This window comes from Phyllostomus hastatus, unplaced genomic scaffold (genome assembly GCF_019186645.2).
Source record: "Phyllostomus hastatus isolate PE091 unplaced genomic scaffold, TTU_PhHast_1.1 phas_contig_159, whole genome shotgun sequence".
NCBI lineage: Eukaryota > Metazoa > Chordata > Mammalia > Chiroptera > Phyllostomidae > Phyllostomus > Phyllostomus hastatus.
The window spans coordinates 6,564,726-6,586,092 of NW_025333640.1; the positions used below are offsets into that span (position 1 = coordinate 6,564,726).

A 21,367-nucleotide genomic window follows, 5' to 3' on the forward strand; every position below is an offset into this window, starting at 1 on the left:
AAGATCTAAGAGGAATGAAAGACCCTTGTTTTAAACGGGTAAGAGGCAAGATTAGATATGTAATTCTAAAACATAGTTCTGGAGAAAACGGACATCCTGTGCTTTCTGATAACATACATCATCATTTGTTTGGCATTCCTATAAAAAATAATCCCAATCTAATCAGGAAGAAACCTCAGACTTGCTCAAACTGTAAGATGCTATATAACACAATTGGCCTGCACTCCTAAAATGACAAGGTCGTAATAGACAGACTGTGAAACTCTTTCAGATTAAAGGAGACTAAAGACATGATAACTAAATGCAACATGATCCAGATTAGATCCTTGACCTGTGTCACTTTTTTCTTTTTTGCTATAAAAGACATTATAGTAAAAATATGAATTGGTGTAACTTGGGAAATATGAATAGGGCATAAAGCTTAGATACTTGTACAATATCAATATAAATTTCCTGTTTTGATTACTGTACTGAGATTAGATAGAGAATGTTCTTCTTAGAAAATAGGTACTCAAGTTTAGCTTATAAAGGAGTACCATGTCTGTATCTTTCAAATGGGTCAGAAAAAAATTACATGCATACATGCAAAGAGAACCTGACAAAGCAAGTGTAATAAAATGTTAACAATGGATAAGGATTCCTGAGAGCTGTCTGTACTATTCTTGCAACTCTTCTGTAAATCTGAAGTAAAAGTCACACAAGAGGATGGCTTTGGATTCAGGCAGGAGCAAGATCAGAACTGAAGTCAGTGGCTAGGAGGCTTTATTAATGATGCCATAGAACAGGATGATGAGGACAGCAGCATGGAAGAGATCTCACAGACACTAGAGCTCTTTGGAAGGTAGAATGACAAGGCTTAACAACAGACTCCATACAGGGTGAGGAAGAGGAAGTTAACTCCCAGTGTTTTGGCTGTGATAACAGGATGCCATTCACTAAGATAAGGCACTGTGGGGGAAAACAGGTCTGGGAGTATCTGCTCTCCTCTTCTGGACCAAGTCTAATAATGAACTTGATTTGAGGCACGTTGAGTTTGAAGTGCCTTCAAGAGCACATCCAATGAGAGACACTTCGGATATTTGCAGAGACAAACCTGGAGCTCAGAAGAGAATTATTAACTAAAGGTGCACATTTATAAGTTATTGTTTGGATAGTTATGGAAGCCCTGAGCACTTACTAAATTCCTTTGGTGGAGACTCTGATGGCCAAGCACTGGATATTAAAGAATTCTGGTATGTGATGGCCAGTTGGAGAAAGATGAATTTCCAAAGTAGATAGAAGAGGAAGTGCCAGAGATGTAAGAGGAAAACCAGGAATGCACGATCACGGAGGAGAACGTGCACCAGAGCTAATGACGTGAAAGTCATCGGAGACTTCAGGGAGAGGTGCTCTGGGGGGTGGTGTGGGGAAAACACAGATCAGAGAGTGGTAAGGGACGCTGAGGGTAAAGTAGAGTTGAAAGAAGGTGAAATTTTTTTTCTTAAATTTTAAGTTAGAAATGACCAAGAATAATTAAATGGGAAAAAATCAATTAAGATGGAAGGGCTCAAAGTAAAGAAAGATTACAATTAATAGTGAGATGACTAAGAAGGCAAGAAGGGTTGAAATCCAGGGAAGAAAGAGGACTCATTCATATGACAAATATTTACTGAGAAGCTATGACACGTCAAGAACTGTTTTAGGCACAGAGGATATTGTGCCTAAAGAGAACAGACAAAATCTCTGCCCTTATAAAACTTACCTTCTAGTGAAGGAGGACAATATATAAACCAGTATGTATATATAATGCAATCATAAGCACTCTGACAAAAAACAAAGCAGGATAAGGGAATGGAGGGAAACTGGGGATACTATTTTTAGCCAAGTATATCTTGAAGGTTTCTGAACAGGCAAAGGAAGATACCTTTTGGGCTGCCAATCATCCCACTAGTATAACCTCCCTCTGAGAGAAAACCAACCACAAGGGGTAGAGAGAATACAAGGGGATTCTAACGCTGAGCCACGGCGGTGAGAATTACAAGAATTAGGTAAAGACAAGAATAAACAAACAGGAAAGGGAAAACATGTAGCTAGGACTGCCTGCCCAGTTTAGGTTTTGAACACCTAAGTAATTCATGGCCCCACAGACAATGTAGGTCTCCTCACAGTATCTTGTCTGGCTGGAAAAAGTCCAGCCATTGCTAATATAATGAGAACAATTTGCACGGCATCAATATAACTTGGCAGCTAAGGAGAGTGAACAAATGACGACTTCACTGTACGAGTCAGTAAGGGTGGTAGATGAAGTTGAATGAGCATGTGTAATGTGTGGCTACTGCATTCAAGATGACTGAGTAAGTAGAGAAATGACTCTGTATCAAACTTTGCATCAAGTTCCAGGGAAGCTATCTGGATGATTCAGAAGGCTGCAGCTATGGGCATCTGGTGATTGACAGCTTCACCATGACAACATGCCTGCTCATACATTACGTCTTATGCAGAGATTTTGGAGAAACATCAAATCACCCAGGTAACTTGGCCCCACTATGGCCCAGATTTGGCTCCCTGTGACTTCTGGCTTTTCCCAAAACTAAAATCACCTTTAAAAGGGAAGAGATTTCAGGTGGGTGATGAGGTTCAGGAAAACACGACAGGGCAGCTGATGGCGAATGGGAGAATTATGTGAGGTCCCAAGGTGCCTACTGTGAAGGTGACTAGGGCATCACTGTGCTATCTACAGTGTTTCTTGTATCTTTTTAATAAATGCCTCTATTTTTTCTTAGTGCATGGCTGGATACTTTCTGGACAGACTTCATATAGATATTTTCTTAACACAAGTATGAAAGCTTCAACTGTGTAATTCTATTTCTCTGAAAGACTATAAGCTCCACAAGGAAAGGAAAGTTGTCTTGTTCACATCTATATCCCCTAGTTCGACACAGTGCAGATTCTCAGTAAACACCAAATGAATGAACATTTTAGTTTTGGGGGGAGGGGCAGAGACAGTAATTTCAGGCTACTTTAATAATAAATAACCTGTCAGTCATTTTTGTTGAGAAATATGTGATGCAATGCCTAAACCAATTCCCCCCCCATATATATACACATATATAATTATGTATACACATATTATATATGTATTCTTTCAGATATTTGTGTGTGCATGGTAAAAGAATTTCTAAGTGCTGGGTGTGATTATAACTGAATTTTACAAGCTTTGCATAAAATGTGAGCTGCAATTATCTCTGACCTTGTTCCTACCACTTTATTGTATCCCTTAGCTCAGGAAAAAAAAATCAATGGCTGATTTTTATTTTTACTTTTTCTATATGGTTCATAGGGTTATCATCATGAATAATCACTGCACACAGTGATATCTTCAGGAGTGAATGAGATGCATTAGATGGTTTACTTAGCTTGCTATATGCCATATGCTTTTGAGCTATTAAATTTGCTTTAGATAGCTTTCTGTTTCCCCTCTTGTAGGTTGTATCACTTTTTGCTACTAGGACTACATTTGCTTCTAAAAGTTACCACTTCTTTTATAAATGCTCCTTCTAAATAACAGCAAGCTTCCTAGACAAAGTCTTAGAAAAGTAAACAGTGCTGACTATGGGCCTGGAATAATCTACCTGCTTTAAGACATGGACTTTGGCTTCCTACAAGATTCCATGATATTTACAGCTGACGAGAATAAAAATAATGCATAGCTACCTATCTAACTGTCAGCTTCTATGATGTTAAGTCCCTGCAAAGGCAGTGAAATGATTTTAAAATTCAATTCTTGGGTTCATCAGTTGACCATTTATCAGCTCTTATATGAATTAGCAGGAAAGATGAAATATACATGACCTCACTTGCACTGAGCAATTGCAGGAACATTTTATAGAAGCTCAGAAGTTATAATAAAGAAGTCAATCAATAATTCAATATAACACTTTCCATCAACCTAGCCAAAGGAAATTATTTTGATGATGAACATTTTTTTAAGGGAACAAAGTAAACTTAGGACAACACACAAGGTACTGGTAATTTTTAAACAACTAAAGCTCGTTTGGTCTCATATGCACCAGCACATACCTTTGAACAAGAGGCAAAGGAAGGAAATTGAGGGTGGAAGTCATGTCCAGTCCACAGTCCAACATGATGGTGGTTGACTTGAATTTCAGTACATTGCATGGTAAGGTTGGATGACCTGACAAGCAATACTGAAGAAAAAAAAAATAACATCACTTTTATCAATAATCAATGACAAAAAAGGCTAAGAAGTACAGTAAGTTAAGTACAACTGGTCACCTTCTCTCGAAAGAACAGTGCATAATAAGTTCAGGTAACTTTCTATGCGGTTTCCTCCCTTTCACAGCTCTGACTCTCACTTCCCCGAGCAGTTCAAAATCCTCTAAGTCTCAGATCATACCCTATTTTCTGTAGGGTACCAAGTTATATCTCAAGCAAGTGCGGTTTTGGAGGGACTATAATTACCTGAAATAGACAGTTTCCAGGCTATAGTTACCTACTCCATCCTCCCATGACACTTCCGAATTCCCCCTATTTCACTGCACCCAAATACTGCCTAAGGCTGCAGAACTCGATTAAATTCTGAACCAGATCCTATAAGTGTGTTATAGATTTGCTTTTCTCCTCCTTTAAATAAATCATGATTTTCCTTCAAGAGGAAATGACTGGGAAGGGTTAACAAACAAGCTTCAGTCCTGAAGGATAGCTCAGCCTCTTCAGAAAAATGACTTAAAGGACCAGGGACTTCCCTGATGTGCAGATACTAAGCAGGAGAGAGGGACACCTACTCCCAACCAATCAAGAGTCTCTTGTCTGTGGCAGCAGACCTCAGAAGTCAAAGGGGCACGAGCCCCAGTGGAGTGTTCAGAGAAGAATGATGAGGCAAGACAAACACACTGACCTCAAACATTTCTCATGTCCTTCTCAATGGCGTGGGGATGACAGATAGGCCACATTGAAAATTATGTATGTGGGATGTACCCTGTGCCACCTTTCATAATTTGATTGCTGCTTGAAGAAAAGAAAGAAGAGGGGAAAGACCTTTCCCCTACTTTGAAAGTCATTACATACAGCAAAGCCCGGAAACTGGGGGAACCGCCACTCTCAACCCTGGACAGGCACATTCTTCCTTCCTGGCCGAGGTACGAGCCCCACGCAGGTCAGGGCACTGTGGCACCAACGCCTGGGCCTGCACAGCCACAGCAGCTCTGGCTGCGTTTTCCCAGGTATTTGTTGCTCTGTTGGTTCTGTGACAATAAATGCCCCACTTTTCTCCAAAGGACATTATAGGAACTGATGATTTTTAAAACCACATGTTCTTTTTTTTTTAAAGATTTTATTTATTTATTTTTAGAGAGGGGAAGGGAGGGAGAAAGAGAGAGAAACATCAGTGTGTGGTTGCTTCTCATGTGGCCCCCACTGGGGACCTGGCCAGCAACCCAGGCATGTGCCCTGACTGGGAATCGAACCTGCGATGCTTTGGTTCGCAGCCCATGTTCAATCCACTGAGCTATGCCAGCCAGGTAAAACCACATGTTCTTAAAAGGATAAGGCCAAGATCTAAAAAATTGTGGGTATTTTGCAAGCTTCTTGATTCCAAGTTTATGTATGATGATTATACTTTCCAAACCAAAACTCACAACTCATGGTATGAAAGAGTACAAAGTTACTAATAATGAAAACAACATAATTATTTAAGATTGTAATTGTCCTTAAAGAGTCTAGGAGGCATGATTTGGGTAATTGTACTTTGCATAAGTTCATTCTTTGACAGGTTATCAGAATTACAGAAAAACACTTCCCTACTCATCCCTCCCCATCCTCCCTCTGGTTCCCCATCACTAGCTTGGTCTTATCCCTACCTAAGAATTTTTTGTTAAAGATAAACTGTCTCAAAATGAACATAAAACATCATGTTAAATTTGTTCAAACCAATCAAATATTGTAATTGGAGCTTTCCTATATTTCTCCTTTGAGAAATATCTGATATTCAGAAAAACCTAAAAAAAAAAAAAAAGAAATGAAATGGTTATCACTGAGCACAAAGATACGGTGTAATTTTCTTCTTTCCACTTTCTGTATTTTCCAAATGTTCAACAGGAAGCATTTGCTACATTTGTATAATTAGAAAAATATGATTAAAACAAACCTGGAATTCTAGCCAGCCACACTGAATGACCAAATTTTTCTTACCATTTTAACTCTAAACTATGGATAATAAGTTATACCGGAAGACAGAAGATTGACATGTAAAAGCTGCTGCTGAAAAGATTAGAGGCAAAAGACTTTAGGTGAAAGACTGCCTTTGCTCCTGTCACACAAGGATAAAAAAAGATGAGGCACATTTTATAAGGGCCATAACCAAAAGGAAGATTTTCAGAGCATTCACTAAAAGAGTGCCAGGCCTCGATCTCGCTAGTTCCATTTTTATGGGTGAGGAAATTGAGCTTTACGCAGTTGAGTGGTTTGTCCAAAAAGAGCCTAAGACGCACAGCAAGGCCCCCTGACTCTAAAAATCCCACTATGTTTCCCGAATTGCACCGCTCACTTTGTGGGTCAAGCAAGTCTCCTGAGACACACAGAGAGACTCGACTGGTCCAGGTTTCCACCACCAGTAAAGGAGGCACCTCCAAAGTTCCCGGAGTTCGCCTGTCTCCAGTGATGTTCTCTGCATGCTTCCATTGTGTGGTCTGCAATCACCATGAGACTAACACACAAATGCATGAACCAATCATGGGTTTTAATTTTAAAATCAGAAATAAATCTGTATTACAAAAAGTCTGAAAAACAGCAGAAAGAAAAAACAGTACCCACAATCATTTTTCTATCTTTTTTTTTTTTGTATTTGTTAAAGCTGTAATGTCAGTGCACACAGTGCTCTACATGCGGCTTTTAACACACACGCCGACTATGTTCCCTTCGTCCGTGCCGCACCTCCTGTCTCCTGGCTGCCGGCGTAAATATGCCCTTGGTTGTTTCATTCCCCTATGTTTGGGGTGCCACTCATTCTATTACAAACATGGTGTGGTGATCACTTTTGTGCTTAAGGTTTTTTCCATATTGAACTATTTATTTAGAGGATTCCCAGAAGTGGCATTAACTAGGTCAAAAAAATATGAGCATTTTATGGCTCCTGAAATATGTGCCAAAATGCTTCCCAAAAAGGGCTCTGCCTATTTACAATGTCATCAGTAATATATCAGATGATCTGTTTCACTGCTTATTCCCATCAGCATTATGGTCAAAGCCATCTAGAATCTATACCAGACTGTAGCTGTAATGTTAGTAGTAGCTGTCTAGAAGCAATTAAAAGCCCTAAACAGGAAAGTCACCTACTTGATAAATGGCTCTAATTGTGAGAGGCAGTCTGGAGAAACGACTGAAAGCAGGAGTCTGAAGTAAGACTGCCTGTGCTCAAATCCTGGTTGCACTCATTGTCAACATGTGATTTTGGGAAAGTTACTTCACTTCACAAAGACACAGTTTTCTCATATGCAAGATGTAGTAATAGAAGCTACCCTCCTGAAAGTGTCAGGACTACATGAATGGATATAGCACCTGAAACAGAGTATGAGCTCACTATTAGTTTCCATAGTTACAGAATTATTAAGGTGTTGAAGAGGCCACCTAAATTTGGGGGAAATAATGTATAGCATTTTAGAGAAGCAATTCTATTCTAGAGTAGCATTCACTAATGTCTTAGATCAGGGGTGTCAAACTCATTTTCACTGGGGGCCACATCAGCCTTGTGGTTGCCTTTAAAGTGCTGAATGTAATTTTAGGACTATATAAATGTAACTACTCCTTAACTAGGGGTAAGGAGGTCAGTGCTGCCGCCAGGCTGGATAAAACAAGGTGGAGGGTGAGATTCGGCCCACGGGCCTTGTGTTTGCCACCTCTGTCTTAGATAGTTGTCTATCCCACAAGACTAGGTGAAGCAAACGCACAATTTTAGAAACACTGTCTGTTATTAGTTTGCCCTGCAGGAAGATCCAGTCATTACTGAGTACAGAGGGAATATTCTCGCCAACATAAGGTTTAGCAATTTTAATTTTTTTCTAGCTTAGCAAGCACATAGCAATGCTTTCACATTAATTTTATTTCTACTTAATAACAGACTTAAAATGAATCAAAGAGTTTTTACAAGAGAATAAATTTCACAGCCCCAGTATGAGGCAACTACTTTTTTAAATATTATTTTTACAACCCCAGTCTAATCACAAGAAAAACTTGAGGACCACTCTACAAAACACCTGACTAGTCCTCCTTGAAATGTGGAGGTCATCAAGCCAAGGAAAACTTTAGAACTGTCACAACCAGGAGGAACCTACAAAGATATGACAAGTACATGTAAAGTGATAATCTGGATGGATTTTAGAACAAAAAATGGAAAGAGAGGCGAGGAAGAGCAGGGGGGACCAAAACATCAATGCGCAATAGAGGCATCCACCGGTCACCTCCTGCACTCCCCCAACCAGGCACCTGGCCCACAACCCAAACATGTGACCCGAGTGGGAACTGAGCTGGTGACCCTCTAGTTTGCAGGATGGTGCCCGGCCCCCGAGCCACACCAGTCAGGGCAAACTATATAACAATTTAAGACATTAATCAATTATCATTATCTTGAACTTTCTAAGGGAAGAATAAGTTAAATAGCAAAGAAAAATATATTTTATTGAATTTTTGGGGTTATATGGATTAATACAATTACATGAGATGTCAAATGTACAATTCTATAACACATCATCTGTACATTGTGTGTTCACCACCCCAAGTGAAGTCTCCTTCCATCACCATTTATCCTCTTTACTTTCTCCTACCACCCACACCTCCTCTTCCTTTGGTAATCACCATACTGTTGTCTGTGTCCATGAGGAATTTTTTTTTTCTTAAGAAGGCAACTGCTTTGAACTCTTCTAGTTTTCCTTCTAGTTACCTCTGTATCTCTCCATAATATGGTTTACTCTTATTTCTTGATTTCTTGGGTTTTAGCTATTATGTATTTATTAATTTTTTTTCCTACTATGGAAGCTGTACAAAAGTTGATGACACTTTTGCTGTGTTTTGTAATCAAGATACGTACAAAAGGTTCCCTATCCCATTCAGATAAATGCACATGAAGGCGACTGCCAGATCGCCTGGATTAAACAAAAGAAACCTCAAAGTTAAGAGAAGTCAGTGTAACTAACTCCATAATGTCCTGATTATTACCACCATTACAGCACTGTGTATGGTTTAATTCTCAGTGTTGGTTTTACTCAGTGCTTTGTAAATGAAAGAAATATGTATCTTAAGAGTACTGTACAGTCAATGAATCATTGTACTCTATGTTTTATAGTTAATGATTATTTATCAACATTTAAAACATTTTGCTTGCTCACCAAACCTTCTTTAATTTCGTATCTTCTTCCTTTAGTAACCACCTGTTCGAAAGGTAGCCTCTTAGACATTGCTCCGGAAATTCTTAATTTTCACTTTACTCCTCAACAGTGATGGTGGTAGAATTATAAGGTAGCAAATTACTGCAAAACACTAAATATATTAATCCAACTGTCTTCTGGCATTTATTATTGCTTATGAGAAGCCTGCTGCCAGTCTAACAGATGTTCCAGGCTGTGGTGAAAACCTCTTTGTCATTGATGTTCTGATCTTAAAGATGTACACAGACATGACTGGCTTCCTCTCTTTTCTTTTGGTTAATGCTTCTCACATATGAGGACTCATCTTTCACAATGTGGGGGAAAAACCTGCCAGCCCTTGTCTTTTTGAATACTGTCTCCCATTCTTTCTAGTTTCTATTAGTAGAATGCCTATGTTATACATGTTGTAATGTCTATTTTACACTGTCTCCATGACTAAATTAGCAATTCATATTTTGCTTTTTAGCTCTGTGAAATGCATTCTGGATACCTTCTTCAGCTTTATCTTCCAGTTTGCTAATTCCTTCTTTAGTGGTGTCAAGTCTGCTGTTTAACTCATCTACTGAAAATTTCTTTTCAATGACTGCATTTCTAAAAGTTCTCTTTTTTAAAAATGCAGCACCTATTCCTTTCATTGGCTTATTAAGTTTTGACTCTCTAGCAGATTGTACAACTATCTCAAGTTCTTAGAGGAGCCTTGTAATGTCTGCTGATACTCATTGTGAATTTTCATTACTGTTCTTTTAAAATTTTGAATGGTAAGCTCATCTTTGGTGGGGTTATATCTGTAGGAATTCTATGCAGAATGGATTGGGGCAGGTCCCTAAGAATTAACACAATCTTGAAATCAAGTTTTATGTTGATTTCTCAGTTTGAATGTCCATTCTATCTATCTATCCCCACAAATCACTTTCGACATCCTCAAAGCACAGGCCCAAGCTCCTTGCAGAAACAATCTATTTCCGTAACTGACCTGATGAGCAAGTGAATGGCATTTTTCTAGTACTTCTTTCACTGAGGTACAGAGCCCTTGGGGGTTTCTGGTTACTGATTTTGAAATATGTTTTTATAAATATTACATCTATTACTAAGAAGACAACATTATGACCTCTAATACTTTTAAATGCTGCTATGAAGACAAAATGACAACCAGCCAATTTAACCTCACAGAAATCTTCAAAAGCAATACTAATTACTATAAACTTCATTAAAAAATACAGAAGAATTTGGCAAACTAGTACATTTGGTAAACCTGGCAAACTGAATTTTAGTAAATTAGTTCTGGGGAAGAAGTCTGTCTTTTCCAAAAAGAACTACGAACTAAAACATTGTATGTTCTCTATTTCCCAAGTCTTGCTTAAAATGATTTAATCTACATAGTTATTATAATATAGTGTTTATTAAATGGTGAATAAATGAAGACATGAAAGATGGCTGATATCACTAGAATTAGGGAAATGCAAAATGAGACAATAATGAGAAAACCTTAGATTGGCTAAAAAGAAACAGACTGTAATACTAAGTATTAGAAAGAATGCAATAAAAATAGAGTATAAACTGGTAGAACCACTTTGGAGAACAATTTGGCAATACCTAATAATGCTGAAAATATACATTCTTCCTGACCAGTGTAGCTCAGTGGATTGAGCGTGGGCTGCGAACAAAAGTGCCGCAGGCTCAATTCCCAGTCAGGGCACATTCCAGGGTTGCAGGCCACGGCCCCCAGCAACCGCACAATGATGTTTCTCTCTCTCTTTCTCCCTCCCTTCCCTCTCTAAAAATAAATAAAATCTTTAAAAAAATACATTCTTTAACATACACTAAACTAATACAACCATACATGGGTATGATACATAGCAATTTGAGGAAAGTAGGGAGGAAAAAACAAAGGTTGTTTTGTTTTTAGCTTTAGATACAACTCTGTCTTCAAAGGGTGGGGAAGGGAGGAAGGAGATCTGATTCTGCTCCACACTCTCCAAAAAGGGCAAACTATTACCACCTAATGTTAGCAGTGAGTAGAAGGGTGTCTTTTCTGTATTGTCGTTAGATACTTCCGCAGACAACAGAATTATATAACTATACCTTTCCTACTATTGTGAAAATCTGTAGTGCTATTTTCCTTATTACAAAAGTGTCGTGGTACAAAAATAAATCTAGAAGATCATAATAGACACATATTTTAGCATTAGGTATACTTGTTAATTTTCAAGGAACTGTGCTCAGGAGTGATAATGGTCTACAACTTTCATTTTGGCATCACACTTACCCTGACTCAAAGTGAGCAAGACTTAAAACTACTGACGTGGCAAATGGAAGAAAGTGAGAATGATACCCCATGAGAAGGATGATTCAACAAAATATGGTCTTGGGGGGAGGAAAGAAACAAAGGTAATTCCTAGATTTTTAAATTATTGAGATTATGTTGGTACTTTTAACGAACTCCTTGATGCTTCCTAGTCTTATGAAGTTTGGCAAAAACACTTCCCTAGTGAGACCCAGCAAGGCTTTATAATTTTATGATAAATTTTTCAGATGGTATATAGATAATTATCTAATTACCAGAAATGTCATATTAATATGATAGCTATATTTATAAAATATACATATTCATAAAAATACACATCAATGCTGACACTTGAAAAGGAATTCTAAAAATAAAAGTGGACCTTAGGTTAGAGAGGAATAGGAAATGGAAATTTCATTGTATGAATTACCTTCACTAACAATAAAAACTCTTGACAAATATTTTCTATCCAATATTTAATTGGCTCTTTCCCAACAACTGAAGTATGTATTATGAATACCAACTTGACTGTCAAGGCCCAAGATCACATCAGACTGAATTCACACCCAAATCCACACAAGCTCTAAATGCTTTCTCATAATCATTCCACTCATAGGAATAAAAAAATCTGTGATGGTACATTATGCTGCTAAGAGTGTACAGATTTAATATGGACGGGAGAGTTGGATGGAAAAAAATGAAAGAATCTTAGAAATAAAAGTGACTAGTTTTTTTCAGCCATCTTTTCTAACTGCTCCCTCAACACTGTTTCCCGATTGTACTGCTCTCAAATACCTGCTACATTACTTCCAAGGCAGACAGTGTGGGACAGACTGATAAGGCAGAGCATTTACTCACATAGTCATTTCCACGCCTTTGAGAAGCTGACACTAGCATATCTTAACATTTTTAAAATGTGGTGGTTCCTAATGATAAAATCCACACGTTTTTTTAATTTAGTTTTTTCCCTCCATAGACTGGCTTATGCTCATCAGACTCTTAGCTGTCAAAAAGATCACAAACTATTAGGGTTAAAGGGGCTTTGAATTAAAAATGGGCTGTATAACTAAAAGTAAGAGCTAAAACAATAAGACTTCTGGAAAAGCACTGTTCAATAGAAATACAATGCATGCCACACACGATTCTAAACCTTTTAGCAGCTAAACTAAAAAAGTGTTAACAATACATTTACATCACTTGTTTGTACTAAATCTTCAAAGTCTGGTGTGAACCTTATAGCGTATTTCAATTTGGATGCTAAATTTTCATCTGAGATACCTGATATGCATTTAGGTTTCGTAAAATTTACAGCTGTAAAAAGCAGACCCACATACCCAAGTTCTTATGAACATACTTAATTTTTTTCAATAACTAAATTGAATATCAACTTTTAATTTAAAAATATATTAATTAAAATGGAATACAATATAAACTGAATTCCTTTGTCATGCTAGTAACATTGTGAGTATTTAACAGCCACATGCAGTGAGTGGATACTGCACTGGAAAGTGTAACTCTAGAAAAAAAGGAGAATCTCTGTGCCTTGGGTTAAGCAAAAATTTCTAAGATTAGACACAACAAAACAAGAACCATAAAACAAAATCTAGAAATTTGACTTAATAAAAATTTAAAACTTTTGTTCTTCTAAAGATAGTCTTAAGAAAATGAAAGATAACTCACACACTAGGAGAAAATATTTACAAAACACTTATCTGATAAAGAACTTGAATACAGAAAATAAAAAGAATTCTTACAACCCAAGAGCACACATAATGCAATAGAAATAGGGAAAATATTTGAATAGGCACTCACTGAAGAAAACATAGATGGCAAATATAGAGATGTTAAACATTAGTCCTTAGAGAAATACAAATTAAAACCACAATAAGACACCACTACACTCTTCCTAGAAGGGTCAGAATAAGATTGACAAATTGGAAATCTCATGTACCACTAACACAATACTTTTGAGAATCATCCTTGTTTCTGTACATATCATTCCTTTTTATTACTAAGGATTATTCCATTGTACAGATACACCACAATATGCTTATCCATTCACAAGCTGATGGACATTTGGACTGTTATCTTTAGTTTTTGATTATTATGAATAAAGCTGGCATAAAAATTCACATATGGATCTTCGTAGGGACATATGATTTCATTTCCCTTCTTTAAATACTTAAAAGAGTGGGATTGCAGCCCTGGATGGGTGGCTCAGTTGGTTGGAGCAACACCCCCTACACGAAGAGGTTGTGGGTTCAATTTCCGGTTAGGGTGCGTATGGGTAGCACCTGATCAATGCTTCTTGCTCACATTGATGCTGTCCCCTCTCTCTCCCTCCCTCCTTCCCTCTCTCTAAAAATCAGTAAAAACACATCCTCAGGTGAGGATCTTTTTTTTAAAGAAGGAAAAACAAAGAGTGGGATTGCTGAATTATAAAAGTTTAACTCTGTAAGAAACTTTCAAACTATTTCCCCAAGTGGACAATTATTTTTAGCTTAAATAAACCAGGCAGATTTTGTTGCTGGACTGTGCACCACATCATCCACCATCTCTTTTAACCTAGGCATAACGTGTTAGTTCTAACTTTGTCTCTAAGATGGTATTGGTCCAGATGAATCCCTCAGTTCTTTGGACCTCAAATTTCTTCATGTGACAAAAGAAAAGACTACATTATTTTAAGTTCTCCTTTAACACAAAAAGGTTGCTTCCCATTATTCCATCATTCATTGGGTCATCCAAATCTACCTGGTCTTTTACACAACCTGTTGACAAAACATGCCTGTGCCACTGTATTCTGTTACAGTTGACTTCCTGAAAGTATCAGAAATCACACAGTTCATAAGCTGGAAGGATTTCTAGTATCATCTACTCCAAATACCTCTTTTAAAAATGAGGAACCTAGCTTTCCTAGGGCTTCTAAAGTCTCCGCTATACTAGCGATGTTCACACTGGTGTGCTGCATGATGTTTTAAAACACGCAATACCTGACTGTTTAGTCAGGGGCACTGACCTCTTTTCCCTTAGACTGCCAAATAAAAAATGTCCATAGCCAAACGTAATGGCCGTCCGATGTGAATGAATCAAAATAATACCAATTTTTTGTCAGATCAGCAAGAAATATATTTTTTGCATGCTGTAGAATTTTTGTAATTAGTTTACGTGTGCCATGAGATGAAAAAGGTTGAAAATTGCTCCTGTACACCAACACACCTGAGTATTCACATTTTCACTGCCATCCATATGTGTAGCTCACTAGGGGACACTCCATGCCCTAACAGGGTGTGTAAGATTCTTAGCATGTCGGGGAGAGGGGGGAGCACACGCTACTGAGACTCCCTGCCTGGTACCGCACCATCCTGAGTTAAACCGCTTCCACTGAGCTAAATTTGCCCAGTTTGAAACTATTTTCCCTGCTAAGAGATTTGGGCCAGGACCTGAAACACTCAGAGACTTCTATAAATACATTTCAATTTTATTTGGTAATCTTTCACTTTCTTCCACTTTATATCTTGATTCTATCTTGCAGGAGAGCTGTTAACTGTGCCAATCATACTCACTGTCAAACTGACTACACAGCTGGATAAAATAGAGGGATAATTTTCCACTTGAGCAGAAAATCCGTAGCATGCATGGTGAACACAGAGAAGTCGCTTTCTGGTTGGAGAGTGGCGAAATATCACGCACAGCTGGGTAACTGACACTCACGGCTGCTCCCTCCTGCGCATCCATCCTGTCCTCTGACTTGGCTTCTCATAAAGATGAGAAAAGCTGCAGAAAGTGGTCATAAAAAGCACCCTCCCCGCCACCCTCCACCCCCAACGCAGAGAAGCTCAGAAAGGCTGGAAATGTTGGCAGCAAACATCAAGGGTGAGTGAGAGAAAACAGGCAGGGGCTGACTTGGGAATAAACATTGCTGGCTGTCTGGCACCAGAACTTTAAAAATGTTAAAAAGTAATTATAGTTGATTTTAAAAAGTTCACAGAGCTATGTAAACGACATAAAAATATTTTTTACAATTGACTAGAAGCACATATACACTAAACTGGTAAAAGTGTTCACTGCTGGGGAGAGGGTGCTTATCATATTGAGAACTTCACTTTCTACTTTTAATACCCTGTAGTCTTATTTTTAAAAACATTAACCAGATTTTTTTAAAAGAGGATTTTTTTTTTCATTTCTTTGAATAAACAGTAATTACCACAGAAGTTTCTACTGGCAACAAAGTTTTAAAAGAGGCTGAGAGGAAGGAGGTAACAGTATTTGCAGGGAAGGAAATAAAGATATGGAAGATACAGGGTAAAGGGTAGAAATTGCTAACAATAATAAATTAATAAGTGCTACTCTAACCTAACCTTTCACTGAAACTATGAATGCATTCACGATCCAGAGCAAAAGCTGGACCCCACCCATCACTGAAAAGAAAGTGCATTAAAGGTCAATTATGATTGACCTACACACTGTTTTCTGCTTTTGTTCCATAGCCTTTGTTTTACTTGTGATTGGTTTTCAGGCGTTTAATGACCCACCAGGTCCTACAAGAACAAATACATACACTCATGCTGATAAAAGCTTATAAAAACAATGTATGATTATGATGAATGAAGGTAAAGATCATTTTAAAAGGAGAAAGAGGTATGGAAATAAGTATAATATTGGGATGAATTATTTAACAGTAAAGGCAATTTAAGAACGTTGGTATTGAAAATCTGCAGCAATGACAATTAGCAAGAAAGTAGAAGAAAGAATAACAAAATGCTATAAAACTGGTAAGTGGTCATGGGATCAGGCTAAGAGTACACCGAGTTAAAGAAGCCAGACACAACAATGTATGTGAATTCATAAATAGATAAAAATTCACCCAACTGTATGCGCACTTGAAGTTTATGCTAGTTTTACTGTATGGAACACCCCACTCCCCCCCCCCCCGGATGGTACCACACGTTCTAGTGATTGGTCTGTATTCAACCCATTCACGGGACTGAGAATATCCCATGTATTTATCAGTTCTACAGAAATGGGACCCTCTCCAACTCTTTCAATAAAGATGAAAGTCAAGGGATTCACTGAGTGTCTGTGTTCTCTTTTCTTACCTGGGCTCTCTTCTTACATGGTGCCCATCAGCTGCTTCCACTGATTCTCTCACTTTCTGACGCATTTATAAATTCTGTTACTACTTATGAGGTCCTCATAAAGTGCTTAGAAAAACCTTGCCCTAAGTAGGTAATTCTGACTTTGCATTTGCTTTGATGCATCTGCTAAGCTCACTGATTCTTCTTGTTTTGATTACATTTGTTTTAGGACGTATTTTCTGTAACTGCAATAAATTATACTTTCTGATTTCACATAAATGTGTAAAATATAGTTCTCCTAACTCCTATGTTCAGTTTCCAAAAGGGATGAATTTATAGGTCCCATGTGTTTTGAAATTCTCACTTTAAAGTCCTAAGCTTTCTGCTACTGTCCAAATTGCTAAGTTTCCTATTTAAAGCCACCACTGTGGCCTTCAGTCTACCCTTCAAACTTCCACTTCTGATACATTCAGGACATCTGCCCCCGGTGCCAACTTCTAGTGCTCCAGGATCCAGTGCTCCAATCACATGTACAAATCTTTTGTATGTTAATAACACATATTAAATGAAAATATTGATATTCTGAAATAATGAATTACAAGGATGTGAGAGGACAGAAAAATTCCTGTTTTTGTACACACTACTACAGAGCCCAATAAAGCAAAAAAACATAAAGTGTATGTGTGTATTATTGGGGGAATGGAACATCTCATTCCAAATCTTGTTTAAAACCACTTTATTAAAGTATGATCGACACGTAAAAATGTACTGAAATGTACTTAGTGCACATAACTTGATGACTTTGGGAATAAGTACGCAGCCATGAAACCATCACCACCATTAAGGCCATCCATCAACATACCCACCACCTCTCCAAGTTTCCTTGAACTTTGTGTGTGTGTGTGTGTGTGTGTGTGTGTGTAAGAACACATGACATAACCTAAAAGCTTTTTAATTTAACTGTTTCTTCTACCTGCAGTAAGATACTGAATTGGCCAAAAAATCCATTTAGTTTCTTCTGTAAAATAAAAGACATATTTCATTTTTACCAATAACTTTACTGATTTGGATATCTTGAGTATGTTGGCTGTCTCCTGCTATTGGCTTCTAATGGGTAGAGATCAAGGGTGCTGCTAAACATCCTCCAATGCATAAGACAGCCCACAGCAAAGAATTATTTGGCCAAAATATCAATAGTACCAAGAAACCACAAACCACTTTTGACACATTCGATCTGTGACAACACCTTCTCCAAATACTGCACAAATCATTTTTGCATTTCAGTTGTGTTTTTACCTTTCTTGAAATAATAAAGTATAATGCACTGAAAGTGTTTTCTTTCATCTGCAATACTAAAATGGCTACACAAAAATTCACCAACTTTGATAAGTTTTTTTTAAATGTATGCCTATATGACAGTTGTCACAATACAATCTAACAAAATTGTTTTGAATGAAGTTAAAGACAGCTAAGCACTACTACAGAGCCGTTGTATAAAAAAAATGGACTTTTAGGCCAATCCCATACAATGCTCTCTTTTTTCAATGTATTTGTCAGCCAAGGTACTTTATTTCTACTTTTTTAAAATCCTAAGCATATGCTTACAGATTTTAGAAAGAGGGGAAGGGAGGGAGGAAGGGGAAGAGAGAGGAAATGTCAGTGCAAGAGAAACATGAACCAAGAGAAACATGGTTTCATTGTCTTTCCTACACCATTTGGGTATGGAACCTGCAACCTAGGCATGTGCCCTGACTGGGAATCAAACCCGTGACCTTTTGGTTTACAGAAATGGACATTCCAGTGAATGTCCTTTCCAGTGAAATGAGCCACTTTGGCCTGGGCAGCCAAGGTAGTTTTCAAGGCCACCAAAACTTCAGTTCCTGAGGAAGCCTTGATTCTCTGGTTGAAATTAATCTTTCATAATTATAATCTTATATACTTCAATATTTTGCCTTTATTATGGCTATTACTAAGTCACATACACTCAGTCACATACATAAATAATATGTACAGTACATGGTATCTATGGTTTGTTAAATAGTTACTCATAGGCAGGATCTATGTGTTATTTATCTTTTATATGTCCCATAGCATTGAGGAGGTTTTGTACAAGGTAGGCATTTAATAACAATCGTTGAAGTTTTGTTATTCTTTCTCTTATCTTTTAACTATCACATAGTCATTCATAGATACATTCTTTCTATTGGCTCTACACAGCTTGAATCAAATTTAGCTTAAAATAAACAAGCTACTGTCTAGGGTTCTGAAACCCTTTTTGTTTCTATGGAGTTTTTTTTTATGGTGTGGTAATTATGTTTATTTTAACAGACTTATTTGTTTACATTTCTTGCCTTTATCAGGCCTGTCTCTTAAGTACAGAGAGGGAAACTATTTCTGGCTGTTCTGTTTTCCAAGGAAACCTTGTAATTTTCTTTTAAGGTCACAGAAGTCTTTTACTTCGATGAGTCTGCAATGCACCACCTAAGACTTTAAGTTATAAAAACCATTGTTTTCTCAAAAGTCTGGAAAGAGCTTACAAGATATAATTAACTGCCTAGAATAAACAATACAACATAAATAGATCTTCCCCTTAAAAAACACCTTACTGTTGGGCCATGTAAAAGAATCTCACTTTATTAGTGACTAGAAAATTCGGCAGTAAGAAAGCAGCTACAGTAGGTAAACTAAAATGACAAAAAGTTCAAGCCAGAAGTCAACATAACAGTGACATGGCGAGTTCCAGCAGCATGTCCACTCACGTCAGAAACCGAACCGAGAGGCCTGTCAGCGCCACAACCCCCAAGCTCTCCTGGAGGGGCGAGCCAGTGTAACCACATCAGGGAAGAGGAGGGTTAGGAAAATTATCTGCAAAGTTAAACACCTGGAAATCCCAAAAGAATTAGCTGGAAAATTACTAAAAATTAAAATAAGAAAATTTAGCAAGACATTGTATAGAGCATTTAAAAAAGCAATACCCTACCTATTTGTGAAATAAGATTTCAATTTCAATTCCAAAGATCAAAAAGATAAAGATGTTTTTTAAAAAGTTTAAATAAAGGAAAATTCATTTCCTGTTCTTAGACTCAATGATTAGTTGAAAAAAATAAGCCAATTCTCTCCTTTTGTAAATTTAACCCGATTACAATAAAAATATGAAAAGGATTTTACCGAGAACTAATAATTCTAAATTTTATATAATACTCAAATGTTTTAGAACAGTCTGGAAAATTCTGAAATAAAGAGTGATTTAATGGGAACAAATAGTACAAGATATTAAAATAAAATCTAAAGCTACCTAAGATAAAATAGTTTAGTGCTGTAATATTAATAGAGTAAGTGGTACAGATGAAAGTTGGGATGGAAAAAAAAGTACAGATTTTTCATAAACACAAAAACATGTCCCAAATCTTACACATGATAGAAAAATAAAGTACAATGACACCATTTTTTCACTTTTCAGTGAGAAGCAGCTATAGATATTGATTTGAAATAATCTGTGAGATGCATTTCTAACTTCCAAAAGAAAAAGGAATATGCAAAACCAGTTTGAGTAGTATCTCACCACTTATATAAAAACAGAAAGGATGGAAATTCACAATTGTGTAAAAGTTCCCAGAATGTCTCTGAAGGATACACAAGAAAATGATAAGACTGTTTTGGAAGGAAGATAAAGGTAGAAAGGATTTTCTCATTTTTTGGTAAACCTGTTGTACAGTTTTTTTCCCCCCAAAAGTTAAGCAAAACATGTGTACTATCTAGCTAAGAAGTACAAAAAGATGTTCAACATCACTAATCATTAGGGAAACGTAAGTCAAAACCACTGGGAGATACTGCTTCACACCCATCAGGATAGCTGTTATTAAAACAAACAGAAAATGACAAGCTGGGCCAGTGGTGGAGATGCGGAGAAATGAGAAGCCCTGTGTGCTGCTGGTGGGAACGTGAAATGGTGTAGGTCCAGATGCTGTGGAAAACAGCATATTCGTTCCTCAGTTAAACCGAGAATTGCTATGTGGTCTAGCAATTCTATTTCTTGGTATACAATTAGTCCCTCCTTACCTGTACAGGATACGTTCCAAGACCCCCAGTGGATGCTTGAAACAGTGGAAAGTAATGAAACCTATAGATACTATGTTTTTTCCTATACAAATATACCTATGATAATGTTTACCTTATAAATTAGGCACAGTAAGAGATTAATGACAATAACTAATGAAAAAGTAGAAGTTACAAAAATGCACTGTAATGAAAGGTATGTGAATGTGGCATTATTAAGTAAAATGAGGGTTACTGGAATGCAAGCATTGCAATACCTGGTAGTCGCTCTGATAACTGAGATGGCCACTAAGTGACAGGCAGGGAGAGTGCAGACAGTGTAGAGACATGGGGCAAAGGGATGAGTCATGTTCTGGGTGTGACAGAGCGCGGCGGCATAAGGTTTCATCACTCTACTCAGAATGGCACACAATTTAAAACTCAGGAATTGCTTATTTCTGGAATTTTCTATTGAATATATTTGGACCATGGTTGACCGTGGATAACTGAAACCACAGAAAGCACAACCATGTACACGGGGAGGGGGGACTACTGTA

General features: G+C 37.4%; 1 protein-coding gene across 1 annotated transcript in view; it reads right to left on the reverse strand.

Moving 5' to 3' along the window:
* INTS9 (integrator complex subunit 9) overlaps nt 1-21,367 on the reverse strand; it is an 86,331-nt gene that overhangs the window by 55,827 nt on the left and 9,137 nt on the right. The window contains exon 2 of the mRNA XM_045831786.1: nt 4,060-4,187. Coding sequence (XP_045687742.1) covers nt 4,060-4,187 — 128 coding nt within the window. The remainder of the gene's footprint in view (nt 1-4,059; nt 4,188-21,367) is intronic.